Source organism: Larus michahellis, chromosome 6 (assembly GCF_964199755.1).
Source record: "Larus michahellis chromosome 6, bLarMic1.1, whole genome shotgun sequence".
In the NCBI taxonomy this organism is placed as follows: domain Eukaryota; kingdom Metazoa; phylum Chordata; class Aves; order Charadriiformes; family Laridae; genus Larus; species Larus michahellis.
This window is the reverse complement of record NC_133901.1, coordinates 21,651,072-21,665,763: the sequence shown is the minus strand read 5'-3', so window position 1 is coordinate 21,665,763 and position 14,692 is coordinate 21,651,072. Positions and strand designations below refer to the sequence as shown.

At 39.0% G+C, this 14,692-nt stretch overlaps 1 protein-coding gene across 1 annotated transcript in view; it reads left to right on the top strand.

Annotated features, from left to right (window-relative positions):
- Positions 1 to 495: 495 nt before the first annotated feature.
- Positions 496 to 14,692, top strand: part of FARSB (phenylalanyl-tRNA synthetase subunit beta) — a 39,270-nt gene continuing 25,073 nt past the window's right edge. Inside the window, exons 1-13 of the mRNA XM_074593254.1 lie at positions 496 to 599; positions 1,454 to 1,509; positions 2,642 to 2,796; positions 3,342 to 3,414; positions 3,889 to 4,004; positions 4,335 to 4,485; positions 5,710 to 5,818; positions 8,012 to 8,082; positions 9,407 to 9,468; positions 9,553 to 9,604; positions 11,156 to 11,217; positions 11,635 to 11,842; positions 12,269 to 12,349. Of these exons, the coding sequence (XP_074449355.1) occupies positions 542 to 599; positions 1,454 to 1,509; positions 2,642 to 2,796; positions 3,342 to 3,414; positions 3,889 to 4,004; positions 4,335 to 4,485; positions 5,710 to 5,818; positions 8,012 to 8,082; positions 9,407 to 9,468; positions 9,553 to 9,604; positions 11,156 to 11,217; positions 11,635 to 11,842; positions 12,269 to 12,349 (1,254 nt within the window). The 5' untranslated portion in view covers positions 496 to 541. The remainder of the gene's footprint in view (positions 600 to 1,453; positions 1,510 to 2,641; positions 2,797 to 3,341; positions 3,415 to 3,888; positions 4,005 to 4,334; positions 4,486 to 5,709; positions 5,819 to 8,011; positions 8,083 to 9,406; positions 9,469 to 9,552; positions 9,605 to 11,155; positions 11,218 to 11,634; positions 11,843 to 12,268; positions 12,350 to 14,692) is intronic.

Genomic DNA, 14,692 nt, shown 5'->3' with positions numbered 1-14,692 from the left:
GGTTTAATCCTGTCCTTTTTAATTAAACCGGCGCGTGCACAGCCTCCTCCCGCCCCCGGCGCTTCACCTGTCACTGACAGGTGTCAGCAATAAAAAAAAAATATCCAGTATGGAAAAAAAACCCCCACACCCCAAAACTTGCAGACGCGCTGTCCCGGCTGCGCCCCGTTTCCCCCGGGGGACAGCGGGATCGCGGCGGCTCGCAGCCCCGCTGCCACCGGCCCCGCACCGCCCACCTCAGGCCGCCGAGAGGGTACGGGGGCTCCCGCCCCTCTGATGTCACGGCCGGTAGCTGCCCGTCGCGCTGCCGGTGCTCGCCGCTCCGCCCGCCGCCTCCCTGAGGGCAAGAGACGGGTCGAGCCGCTCCACGGGAGGCCGACGAGGCTGACCGCGCACCGCCGAGGCGGCGGACGAGGGGAGTGGGGAGAGCGGGCTGTGGGAAAGGCGGGCGGCCGTCAGGCAGCGCGGCGGGAGGCGCGGCGGGGGCCTGTCGGGGGCCTGTCGGTGGCGCAGGCGCGTCGCGGGCGAGGCGGCCGCAGCCATGCCGACTGTCAGCGTGAAGCGGGACCTGCTCTTCCAGGCGCTGGGCAGGACCTACAGTGAGTGGGGCGGGCGGGACGGGGCTGCGAGGGGCCGGCGGCCCAGGCTTCGGACCTGTGGTGGTGTCTGCATCGGGGGTGCTCCCCAGCCCTCTGCCCTTCGCCAGCCCCCGGCCTGCCGGGCAAAGCCATGTGTCCTCCCTGCGCCCCGCTGGCCAGGCCCAGGTCCCTCAGGAAAGCAGAACCACGCGTTTCCAAATGGCGGTGTCTGGTGGGGGTGTCACGGTCTGTGACAGGAACCGGTTAAATCGAAAAGGAGAGGGGAGAAGCGGGAGCAGGCAAAGCAGTCGATGAATTGCCGTGCTTTCATTCAGGCCTCCTTCCCCGGCCCTTTAGAAATGTGGCTTATGAACTGTCTGTTTAGCTGAAACAGCGTTTAGGGACGTGCAGCTCCACGCTGGGGTTGGCAGGCCCTTAAGACACATGGGTGTGAATCTCCCTTTTCCGATGGGGGCTGTGTTACTCACATGTCATAACACGGCTGATGCCACCTCCGTATGACAAGCCGACTGATTAAAAAAGTATCTGTTGGCAGAAGCTGTCCAGTTCCTCCCTCCTGTTTGCATTATCTGTTCAGGCCAGAGTTACCCTGACAAACTTGGCTGAGGAGCTGGTAGTGAAGCTCGGCTGCGGGGCTCAGAAGTCCTTGCTGTAAGAATAACGTGTGAATAAATGCAATATGTACTGAAGAAACTGCTACTCAGATGCAAATACAAGGAATATTCTTTAAATTACTTTTCCCTTTTTTCAAAATAGCATTTGTTGCCTTGTTTGAAAACATTCAGAACAAAAAACAATTATTTTAAAAGTCTGAGGTCTGCTTATTAACCAAAATTCACCTTCTTTCTTCTCAGCTGATGAAGAATTTAATGACCTTTGCTTTGAGTTTGGTTTGGAGCTTGATGAAATTGTAAGTAACGTTTTTGCTACTTTTTCAGTAGATATGGTGTACTGGCAACATTTATGTTTGGTAAGAGTTTGTACTGCATGATTTCCAGCATATTCCCTGGTACAGTGTTGGCCGATGCCCTCTAGCTTGTACCAAGAAGAGGTATGGAGGATACCATGCCACAGGTATCCTCAAAAAGCAGTGTGGACAACACTTGAAGGTCCCCTCCATCTATACAGCACTGCAGCAGGCTTTTCATCCTGAAATATCCTCATACATTTCCATACCACAGGGCTGAATATTAACACATACCTTTAAGTTGTTGTTATAAAATACTGTTGTAAGGGACTGTCTTAGCACAGGTGTTTTGAATCTGAAAAAAACCCCAGACATTACCATCTTGGAAGCAAGAGACCCCAAGATGGTATATTGCTATACTTTGTGAAAGTTGGCAGTCTGTGCCACTTGGTCTTCAGTCTCTGGCCCCATTTTATTTAGCAGCATAAATGGGGCCACAGACCATGTATTGAACATACTTTACAAGATCTGTTTGGTCTTGTTTTGTATGCATTCCTCTGTGCAATAGCCACAAAAATGTATTTGTCCTGGACATTGTTACCTAAGCTGTATCTAATTTATATTTAAAGTTTTGATTTAGATTATGTACTTGTGAAAACTTGCCAGGCCTGATAACTGTATGCCTGTAAATCTTTTGAAGTAGACCTGCTTTGGTTTTGCTTTTTAATTTGAATTGATCTTTTAATGATGTTTATCAAAAGACATCTGAACATCATATGTTGCGTTTTATTTCAAAATAGACTTGATATGACAAGTCATTTGCCGATCTATTGCCAAAAATAAGGTCTCATTTCTGCTAGCATGGAAACTCTTGCTTCTATAATATCTTTTTTTAAAATTGCAGCTCTAACAGTGAATCTTTCTTTTGGTATACTGCGTTACAATCTCTGAATCTGAGAAAGGTTTAGATTTTATGTCATTTCTGGTATTTGGTGTGTCCATTTGCTATATAAATCCAAACTACATTGTTAAACTTCTAGTTAATACAATTTTTCCTATTGTATTATCTTAACTATCATACTCCTGACAATGTTAAGATATTTCAGGTTAAAAACACATTTTTGCTTAATTTCAGACATCTGAGAAAGACATAATAAGTAAAGAGAAAGGTGAAGAAAAGGCAAAGGGTGCATCTGAAACCATTCTCTATAAAATTGATGTTCCTGCCAACCGTTATGATCTTCTTTGCCTTGAAGGGTTGGTCCGAGGATTGCAGGTCTTTAAAGAAAGGTAATGCAGAGTTATGATATTTTTGTGTGGTTTGTTATTTGTTTAAACACAAGTCCATTTCCGGCCCATAAACAAACTTGCCACTTGCTTGGATTTTGAGTATGATCACATACATAGATCAGATTCGTCAGATGTTCCTCTGGAGGAGGATCTATTTTTTTAGTATGTTTTTAGAAGACTAGACTAGAATGTTACTGGGTTTTGGATCTGTCCTAAAAAATTTTCAACTGCTGTTCCATTTGGGACTTATCCTGTAGAGAACTCCTGCAGACGAACGTCCTTGTGATTGTCTGTAATAAATGCCAAAACAAATTATTTATTTTGGTTTTCTGCTATGACTTTATCTTCTTGAGTCCTTCCTTTCTAGTTCAGTAATCTGTTTACCATCCCATAGAAAACAAGTTTTAAACAGTTAGCTAATTTACATGCCAAGAAATGTTACTAGGAAAGTTTTCTACATATAATTTTGATACCTTTCTAAAGTGTCCTGCATTTGGGCAACTTTCCTTCCTTCAGTTACAGACTTATTTCTGTTTTTATTCTAGGATAAATCTCCCTAGGTATGAAAAAATAATACCACCTGAGGGTGAAGGTCAGAGGCTGATTATCACTGGAGAGGTAAAAGTGTTTACTGCACCTTTGTAAATTTATAGTAAGTTTCTGGACCAGCAAGACAGGTATCAGTACCAATTTTATAAGAACAGTGAGACTGGACATCTTATTTACAGAACAAAAGCTAAAGAAATTTAAATATCTCTACTCATTGTGATTTATTTTTAGGGAAGGGGAGGAAAAATAGACAAATTATTTTGGGTGAACCTAGTAGCAGATCAAATCAAAGTTTCAGATGCTCACAGTGCATTGACCTGGGTCATTACACAGTGTATTGGAAACCTTGTCTTTACCAGGCCTGGAATGGGTTTGTTTGGGTTTTTTTCCCTTTTGGAATTCTGATGTCTTTCCATGAACTTTCCATTTGATTACTATTTTTCAAAAGAGGGTTTTATGAAGAGAAGTGCACATTTAATTAGTTTTAGTTTTGTGTATTTTGTGTACTTGAAATTTATAATGTGTTGCTGTTGTAAATTGCAGACTGTCCATGTCCGTCCTCATGCTGTAGCTGCAGTCCTTCGTAATATAACTTTTACCAAGGAACGTTATGATAGTTTCATTGACCTCCAAGAAAAACTACACCAAAATATTTGCAGGTTAGTGCTTAACTTGGAAGTAGTGTATAGTGTCTATGTGTATGATTTTTTCACATGGTAAGACTGCACATCCCTGTGGCAGAGAGGCTTTATATATATTTATATTTATATTTATGCTAAGGATTGGATTTTCCTTTGACTGCTAGGTGTGTTGTTAACATTTGTTAAAATGTTATTCGTGAAAATAATTTCTAGGCTTCTCAAAATTGCCCTTCTACTTTTTCAGTAAGTTCTATGAATGCCTAAGAGTATAGAGCATCATGAAATACTGTCTCAAAGGAACTCCAAATATTACTAGTAAAATTATTATTTTGCTTTCTATCTTTCTAGGAGAAGAGCGTTAGTAGCAATAGGTACCCATGACTTGGACACCATCTCTGGTCCATTTACTTTTACAGCTAAACCACCTTCTGAAATTAAATTCAAGCCCTTGAATCAATCCCAGGAGTACACAGCTTCACAAATTATGGATCTGTATAGGGTAAGTGGGATTTTTCAGACTTGTTGCACAAAATGCAGGAAGATAAATTTCCAAGCCTTAACTTCTCTCATATCCTTGTTATTAAGAGTTGTTCTTACACATAAACCACAGTTATCTTCTGTAGCTTCAGACAGTGATCGTTCCACATTTTGCTTGTTCATGAGAAATGCGTGGTAATGCTTTATTTTTATTGCCCAGGAAGGATACATCATGGTGTTTTGTGGCTAAGCATGATTCTTAGGATAGTGGGTTTGATATTAACCCTCTGGTTTATCAACACAAAGACTGCTTTTCATAATGCTCTTAATAAAACTGTAAAAGCGTTGCATATTTATCTACACTCAGTGTGCAAAGCTGAGAAAAGCTTGGGGTAAATAATATCAGATTTTTAAATGTTACTTTAATTTGGCCAATTTACCTGGGGAAGATGTTGAATTATTTACCCAACTATGTATTAGGCAAGTGTAGCTGTGTAAAAGGCTCAAGTTAAGTCTGTCACTGCTCTTGACCCAGCATCCTGATGAAACCAGGTAAATGCTAGGAAAAGATTCTATCGAGTCTAATTTTACGACATTTGCATGGACCACTTTAAATGTCAGCATTTGAAAATGATAGTGTTATCACCATCATTACAATATACAGCCCTGCTGGAGCACATATACTGGTCATAGAGATAAATAAATTCTCAAAGATCTCTGACTGACAATGAGTAAGAGAACTAGGAAACAAGGCGTATCAGAGAGACTAAAAGTAAATTATGGTTTTGGTACAGTGTATACCTATGCCATTGGAACAGATGTAAATTTTGAATCAAATTGAAGCATAAATGTGTCAGTATTCAGCAATTTATAATTAAAAGTATTGTAGTGCTAATTTCATCACTTCTAAGCAAACTTCCTATAAGCTAAGGATGTCTCCCCATGGGTTCGGCAATGAAAGGTCTGCTGTGGTGAACAAGGGCATCATTTCGACAGCATGGCCTATGCATCTTTGAGAGAATCCTTAAAGAAATAATTTTTAACACTTCTGAAGCAAATCCAGGTCTCTCATTTCAAAATTTTCCTGCTTCTGAGAGCAAACGGCATTTGCTGCTGAAGTGCCTACCTCTAAAACCAATCCTTCCCTCTTTCAAAATTCCCTTTAATCTCTCAGCAAAGGATTGTGGCACTACGGAAGTTCACAAGTGAGCTAATGTGAAATTTACGTTGTGCTTTGTTTCTCCAGACTGACAGCCACCTTCGACACTATTTACACCTAATAGAAAACAAGCCACTTTATCCTGTCATTTATGACAGCAACGGTGTTGTTCTGTCCATGCCACCAATCATCAATGGTAAGATTACTTACGACTAGTTTATGTTGTCTCTACTATTTTGTGTGTGGGTCAGAATGTCTAACAGAAGCACTGATGTGTAAAAGTCCCACTGCAAACCTCTGCATTGAGCTTTTTGTACCATTCTAGAACTCAAGAAAGGTTCCTTGTGAGAGGAACCTTCATTCGGAAAGCATTTTGTTTGCATGCATAAACATTGTTCATCAGACATTTAGCTAAAAGAAGCATGTAAGAAATTATTTTTTAAACTGATAACTGTAACAGTCTGCTTTGTACTCCATTTTATATGGTCACAGTACGGGACTTTTCACCTAGGTCTTAAGCCCAGTGTATTTATCAGCAGTGTAAACCAGTTCTTGTGGATCCTTTTGCTATCACACAAGTGAGTCCAGAAGACTTTAATCGCTTAAAAAGAATAAATTGATCTAGACTTTTTTGCATTGTTTCTAAACACGGGTTTCCTCTGAATGCAAAAGAAACTATGTGTGATTTTTGAGAACAATGTTAACTGAAGCCACTTAATGATATGGCAAGAATTACTCCTTTAACAAAGATATTTCAGTATACCTATATATTCACTTCAAGAATCAGTAACTTGCCCTACACTAACTGATAAAATCTGCAGTGATAATTTCTATAGATGTATTTTTCCTGGTCGACGTTATCCAGATCTTAAACAGCTAGCCCAAATCTTTATTAAAGGCAGCTCAAACTCTGTGGCAGGGACGGGTAAGAACCAACTGTTCTGAACTGAAGGTGGTGGTCAACTGCTGTTGTTAGGCTCATGCCAACTTTGGAGTGTTCCATGTATAAGCACTGCATATTGTTTATATTTTAGCAATTTAAAAGGTTGAGCTAAATTTAATATGTGCTCTGTTTTGAAGAAGAGTATTTGAGAGAAGCTTCCAAGTTAAAGGTTCTTTTTAAACAGATAATGAAAGGTAAACATTTTTATTGGTTTTTTTTTGATTATCTACAAGCACTTAAGTGCAAAGTTATATTTGCTTTGAAGTAAGTCCAGAAATGCTGAATACATTGCATCTGCAAAGAGGTACAGCGCAGCAAAGGGAGGGGAATATACGATCCCTCGATCTTAAGACCTTCAGTGCACCAAACTTTCAGTTTAGCTGTGACCTAGTTTCTCAGGTAGGAAACTAAAACACAGAAGCTGAACAACTTGCTCAGTGTCAAACAAAGGAAGCAAGAATGCCCATGGTATCCAAGTGTGTGCTTCCCTTTGCCTCCTGTGGGACGCATCTACTTCAGGAATGGTGCGATGAAAGGCAAGAAGGACAAAGAGGTTGGATTTGGCACGGTCCCATACAATCCCAGGACTGTGTATGTCCATGCTGCAGAGTTACCGGCAAGGAAATTCATTCAAGCTATTCGCTGCACATCTATACCTAACAGGCAACATGAAGCAGATTTCTCTACAGCTGCTCTAGATCGCTCGTGGCTTACTAACAGAACACCACTTTTGTAGGCAACCAACTCCTGGGGGACTTTGCATCCAATTTGCAAGAGAGATGCTTTAGGTGATGTCCCTAAGTGTATGTTCTACCTTGCTTTTTCCAGATGAGAAACAGTGCACACCTCATGGCTCCCAGTACAGACACAAAGCAAGTTCACGCCGAAAAGGAACCCACACTAGGACCTGAATCGCTAACGTAGACAAACCCATAGTGTATCAGCAGACAGTGTCAAGAGATCTTGGTTATTCACAGAAGTAGCTATGGATATTCATCAGTCTAAATCACTTTTCTAAAAACCATTTAATTCTTTCCTGTCCAAGGCTGCTTTCTTATGCACATCACACATCAAATGCAAATGTGTTACTAAAGCCAGGGGAGATACTCTGGAGGTGCAGAACCACTTTGCAACCAGCAGATGGCCACTATTCCACTAGTTTGCTTTTTCAACTGCATACTGAGATACCTGTAGATTTGTCTTTCAGTGTAAAGCATAACCCAGTCAGGGGGTCCAGTCTGTCTTTTCCCTCTTTTTGATTCATAAATTTAAAAATAAAAAGCGCTGCTGTTCTGGTAAGAATTGTGAATGTTGGTGCAGTAGACAGTGGCTTTTTAAGCTGCAGATGACAATGATCTTTCTGAATCATAAAAGGAGTCAATATTAGTGTCATTGCAAGAAAAGTAATAACATTTCTTGACATGTTTTTGTCTTCACGTGTTTTAGGAGATCATACAAAAATAAGCGTAAAAACCAGAAATGTGTTTATTGAATGTACGGCCACAGATATTACAAAGGTAAATTAATCTTTCCTGCTTTTGATATGCTGTAATATCATTGTTTTCCCTTTGGGTGATAGGGCTGCAATACAAAGAGCCACAATAGCCAGGCACTTACTTTATGGAGCCAACCTCCCATTTCAAAAGGACAGGGTAAGTTGTAGGACTCAACACGGTTTTAGGCTTGCTGTATAGGCAGTGTTGTATTTTCATGGGATTTTGTTTTTACTGTGTCTTTACGTTGACACTAAGTGTTTGGTTTGTATGAGAAAGTAATTTAAGCCAATTAGGGGCTTTTTTTTGTTGTTGAGCATTTTTTCTAAATCTGAAAGGTTTCAAAAAGAGTAAAATTCACTAAGACTGCCTATTTTGCCAGAATACTCTTTGTAAAGAATCACTTTGTCTCCTGCTTAAAATTTGGGCTGAGAGAAGGAAGACAACACTTTTTCTTCTTAGTTGTCTTTTTCAAGCAGGGATGCTGTGCAAATAATTCTCAAATTGAAGCTTTCCGTGTGCTAATTCTGTAACTCAAAGCTGAAGCATGAAAGCCTAGCAGTTACAATTGCCTGTTCTTGAATATAGGTTGTGCATTCATTGTTGTTTTCCCTAAAGTATGTATCTTGATGCTTAAGAGCAAAAACATTTTTAACATTCCCCTACTACACAATACATTAACGACATAAATAAATTTGCACGTTGGGGAGTGTCTTCTAAGCAAACTTAATAAATAACTGCTTCTTGCTACTGCTTGTCTTGATAGTACAACCAAAGATAGTGCTGTTCTATGTACATGAAGGAAATTATACTGTGAGGCATCAAAAAAACCCCAACGCTTGTAGATTGAGAAGTTGATCTGAATCTCATTATTCTGTTCTGTTATACTAATCTCTTAAAATATTCACTGTAAAACAAAAGACGTTGCAGATGAGGTTATTTGATAAGATATTACTAAACAACGCACAGTCCTTCAGCCTCTACGTTCTCACTTTAATTTCAGTGAAACAACTAATTAGACTAAAGGTTGGGAAGACCCAGTTCCAACTGGTAATAAAGACCCTGTGTGCCTTTAGAACAGAGTTTAGCAAAGATACACAAACGCTTCAGAACCTTGAAAACCAAAGCTTTCATGTTTTTGCATAAATGTCTTTGCAGCAGAAGAAAAACATTTTTTAAAATTCAATCTGGTATTCTAGACTGCTAGGATTTTGGTTGTTATTCTATTTAGAATAGAATGAAGAGAGCGTAAGACAAGATTTTTTCCCCATTTTTTGTTAAGATATTTTGTCTACTTCAACACAAGCAGATGACAGATTTCAATGTGATTATTATCTTTATTTTGTAGGCAAAAATTGTTCTTGATATTATAGTCACGATGTTTAGTGAATATTGCGAGAAGCCATTCAGGTGAGTATAAATCTCTAGTCAGAGAGACATTACATTTGGGCCACGCGTTAAAAACATTTTTACTTCTGTTTTTCTGTCTCTCAGTGTTGAAGCAGCAGAAGTCGTTTATCCTAATGGGAAGACCCACATCTATCCGGTAAGCATAGTGACACGATGTCTCAGTATCCTCGGGGAAAGGATTTTATTTACACAAAGTCTGGCAAGAGTGACATTGTCATCTTTTTCTGCAGAGGCAGTATACACTTGTTCTGAGATACAGTGTAAAAGCTCAGCTTGGCACTATCTGTATATTAATGAGTCAGGACCTTCTCTAGCTCCACAAAAAATAAGTTCAGCTCCAGCTTCCCCTTATCTACGAAACTCATTCTGAAGCTCCACTAATTTATGATACAGCTAAAAACACAGTCTCACTGTGCCCGATACTCCAAAAAGAAGGGTAGGGTTTAAAGTTACGAGTGGTAATCGCTATTGTCGTTTGGAGTTCATGTGATATGAACTTTTTCAGGAACAAGTAAAGATTACAATCGAAGGTCATAATCTGTGTCTAAAGCCTTTAAAACCTATGTGTTCCAAATCAGGAAAAATGAATGCAGGAAGAGGTCCTTCAGGCTTAAACCAGTGGACAACTGAAATCAGCCTCAGCATAACTTTCTTATCAGATCTGGAAGCTGTAATGCCCTTCAGTTAAAGTAACCTTGTAACACTGGCTTTTTCAGTCTTTCACTTTATAGATTTCAACTATATAAAGGTCTATAAGGCAGGATGTTGACTTCAAGTGCAGGTTTGCCTGCATTCAGAGTCCCAGACAGACCTCTCCACAGTAACGTAGTCTTACTTTTTTGGTCTCTTAATAAGTGTAAAGAGAGCAATTCCTCCCATTTCCTGAAGGTAACTGAAGACAAACAGAGATCTGGTTGAGTTCATAAAAATCAGATTTATCAAGCAAGTACGAACTGTTTAGAGGGAAAGAAACATATTTTTACTGAGAGCTTTTCTAGTGGTATTTCAGCTTTTTCTTTTAGCGATCTCAGCTTTACTCAACAGAGGAAAGACCTAGAATCCTGAAGAGATATCCAACGAAACAGAAATCTCTGCAGTAACCAAAGTAGCTTCCCTAGATAAAATGGAGAAAAAAATCCTGAAAGTTTAAGACGAAGTTTAGAAACACCTAAGTAAATACATACAAAGTAACTTTCTTAAAACATGTTGCAAACTTTCTAAGTAATATACCCGTAGATATTTCTGTGCCAATATGGAAATAGAAAGTTTTCTTTCCTTTTCCTCCTAAAAGTCATTTTATCTGTACTAGACCATGAGCTCTCATGCATGACTATTCACTGCTTTAGGGCTTTGACTTAGGATGAACTGGTGACTAGAAACTTTTAGCAACTCTGTTACTTGCATATATCAGAAATTATCAGAAGTTTCAATAACAGGGATTTCACGCTGCATTCAACCTTTTAGCTTAACGGAGAACGGCTTTTGCATCGTGTACTATAATATGTTTCCAAGAATCGTGTTACCTTAAAACATTAAGTTTAACCTAATATTCCACACTTGTCTTCTGTGGATGTCATTTTAGTATTGTAATTAGAAGAAGCTAGATTACCAAGATGTCAAAATTGAATCCTCTTAGGTAGTAATGGCAGGCATTGTGCATGCTGAAAAGCTTTGTCTTTCTTTTTAGGAACTGGCTTACCGAAAAGAGAAGGTGAAACCAGAACTTATTAACAAGAAAATAGGCATCAGGTGTGTTATTGCAAATGAAAACATAGTTTTCATTAATCATGAAAAAGGTACTAGAAAACATTGATTATTGCATTGTTTTAAAAATGTTTACACTATGTGATTTTTTTTTTTTTAGTTTATCAAAATTCAGGGGTTATCTTAGGTAATCAGACTGACTCTGTAAGACTTCTTCCCCTGTTTTCAAGGAAAGTGAATTATTCTTTACGGCCTCACAAGTGCTATAAGTAAAGAAAAATGACCATCTCAAGAGTCAGAATCTGAGCTCGTTCTGGTGGAATGCTAAGCCTATGTACAGTCCATAACGCACTTGGAGATTCTTCAGGATATGAGGCGATGCAGCAAAAACATTAATTACTTTAAAAAGACAGTCGGTATAGTACAAGATCCGTAAATTACTACTCTCTTGTTTTGTTTCAGTGAGACTCCATCAAGCCTTGCAAAGCTGCTGACTAGGATGTGTTTGAAGTCACACGTCACAGGGAATGGGAACAATATAGAGATTGAAATCCCTCCTACCAGAGCGGACATTATCCATGCATGTGATATCGTAGAAGATGCAGCAATAGCTTATGGTTATAACAACATTCAGATGACTATTCCGAAAACGTACACCATAGCTAATCAAGTAAGATTGCCCCTTCAAATAAACGCTCTGTTGTCAGTAAATGACTAGTGCATGCCAGAAGGGCTTTGGGGAAAACAGAACCTAGGAATTAAATATTTTGACATGCTTTGCCTTGAGAAGTATTTACCATGGATAGGATACAAAACAGATGCCCCACTGATTTGAATAAGTCCAAGACCAGTGGTTGCTGGTACTTGAAAAAAGACAGGGTTTAAGTAGGGAGCCCATATTAAATCTCTAATTGGGAGATTCATTTCCTCAGGCAAGCCTAAAGGCAGCTGGCTCACGCTTTCAAAAATTTTAAGCACACAAGCCTAGTACCTCCCTAGTGAATTCACCGTAACGTAACAGACAGAATCACCTCAAGAAAGAATAGAAAAAGTGTTTTTAGATGGAAGTTGAAAACTGTTTTTTGTTTCATTTTAGCTCCCCCTCAATAAGCTCACAGAACTTCTGAGACTGGACTTGGCAGCTGCTGGATTCACTGAAGCACTCACTTTTGCCCTGGTATACTATATTGATTTCATATTTTTCTTAGTTGCGTGTTGGAACAGCGATGCAGCCAAAACTGCAGAGGATGGTCTGAGGATATGCTGTTGTATAAATGTACCAGTATTAACCGTTACTGTTTTGGCAGGTGATTGTTTGCTAGTGCTTTGGAATTACAGTATAGTATTTTGTGAGTTTGTAGGTCAGAGAAATTGAATGAGTCACTGTTAATGTGGCACATAATTCTAAATATAGAGACAAAAATAACTGCCGAAGAACTGTTTTTAGTTTAACTTCATAGGATGAAATTGTGAGACAGCAAGTCTCTCTCGAGACTTTGGTCACCAGATGTGAAATTCACCATTGTTTGATAATCTGGAAAACAAACATAAAAATTGAGTACTTTCTGGTGGATATTACTAGAGTTTAGAGATTACTCTGTTTCTATTTGTCTCTTTTCAGTATTGTTGCTTGCCCGTGATTCCTTGCATTAGATACCAAGCTGATATGTAGTTATTCAGTCAGCAAGAAGTTTATTTTAAGAACACCTGTAAAAAAGTTTTAATGCACACTGAGAGGACACAAATTCCTCTGTAAATTTCAACACAGGTGGGGTTTTTTTGCATGGAAAAACAAATAGAACTATAGTAATTGTCATTACCACTGCTTGCAGGTACTATTCATATTATTTGTTACGGCCGTGCCAGTAGTCTTTTTACCAAGAATTAGGACTCTGCAGCAGCACATGCCACTCCAGTACTAACAGCTGGCACAATTTCTAATACTGAATTTTTGCAGCAGCATTGTTTTATTGAAATAAAATCTTCAATAGGAAACACCATCTTGGTCATGGCCACTTGTTCATACCCCTTTGCCATAGCTGTGAACTGGATCAGAGAACCCGATCTACTATTATTTAAAAAAAAACAACAAACAAACAAAGTTAAGTGCACCCCCCATGCCCTCCAAATGTATATGGTAACTGTCCATTTGTGGACATTGGCATAGTCAGCTATTGAAAATACACTATACATTTTAGAAAATCCTTTCTGTTACAAGATCTGCTCAAAGCCTTTGCCTTAAAGTGCAATTTGTGGACATTTTAGCATATGGGGAGCTACCATCACATATTCTGTTAAAACCTCTGTGGAATTTCTCAACCTTTTCCTGAACTTAAAACTCACTAAATGCCAGAAGTATACATCCCTGAAAGTACGCAACCTTTTAAGAGACAGTTATCTGATCACAGATTATTTTTTGATAACTTACTCAAGGATTTTAAGATACAGTGATGCAGGCTCCTAAAACACTTCCACGCATTTGAAAAGTTCAGGTATTGCAACCAAAGTTGGTAATCCAAATGAATAAAATTTTAACACCTTCAGATTTCATGGAGGTTCAAAAGCAAAATTTGGACTAATTTTGAAGTCTGAAAAACACATTCCAGTTTTAATATTTTGTTATTAACTCATTTAAGTAACCAGGACAATAACTAGTATTACTTCCTGCAGTGCTAGTATTTGACAAAGATATTCAGGCTACCTGTGGTAGTACCATGTTGGGGAAATAATAGGTATAACATGATCAAGCTGTTATAGATTTCCTTATTAATTAATAAATATAATTCATTTTTTCAGCACTGAATAGGTAAGATGCTTAAAAACATTGAATATGTTACATTGCTACTACCGAGGACCTTTATGAACTGCAAGAGCAGAATTTGTAAGATCATGCAGTATGTCATGTTATCACATTACATATTTATATTTCTGCTGTGGCACGATGAAACCCTGCAGTCTGCTGTGTCATCAACACTTTATTAAAATGTGAGGCCTATGGCCGTGACAAATATCATATATGCTACAACATTCTGTAGCCCAGTGTTATGTGACAAACACTGCTTATGTATTTGTGCATACAGTCTGTTTCTTGGTTTGAGCCCCAAATTATACTTGTACACAATAACATTGCTTTCTGTGGGGAGCTCCAATTTAGCCAAAACGCATTTAGTTAAGTCACAGTAACATACTGTAGTTTAGATACACATCTGAAAACTGTTTAACACAGTTTTCTCCTCCAAAGGTCAGCATTCATTTAAGATTTTTTTTTTTTTTATTCCATAATCCACTTTTTCAGATGGTATCATCTGCTCATTTTCCTCACATTTGGTCTATCTACTTTTCGGAGTGCTGCCAGTGCAAAGGCAATGCTTCTGGGAGACTGCAGCGTACTAGCAAATCCTCAATTACATGCCTAGTCTGCTATTGGTTTCTTTAATACATTAATAAAGCTATAAATTCTGGAAATCTGTAGCGTGGATCTTATCAGTAGCATCTGTTGCTGTATGTGCCCAGATATCAT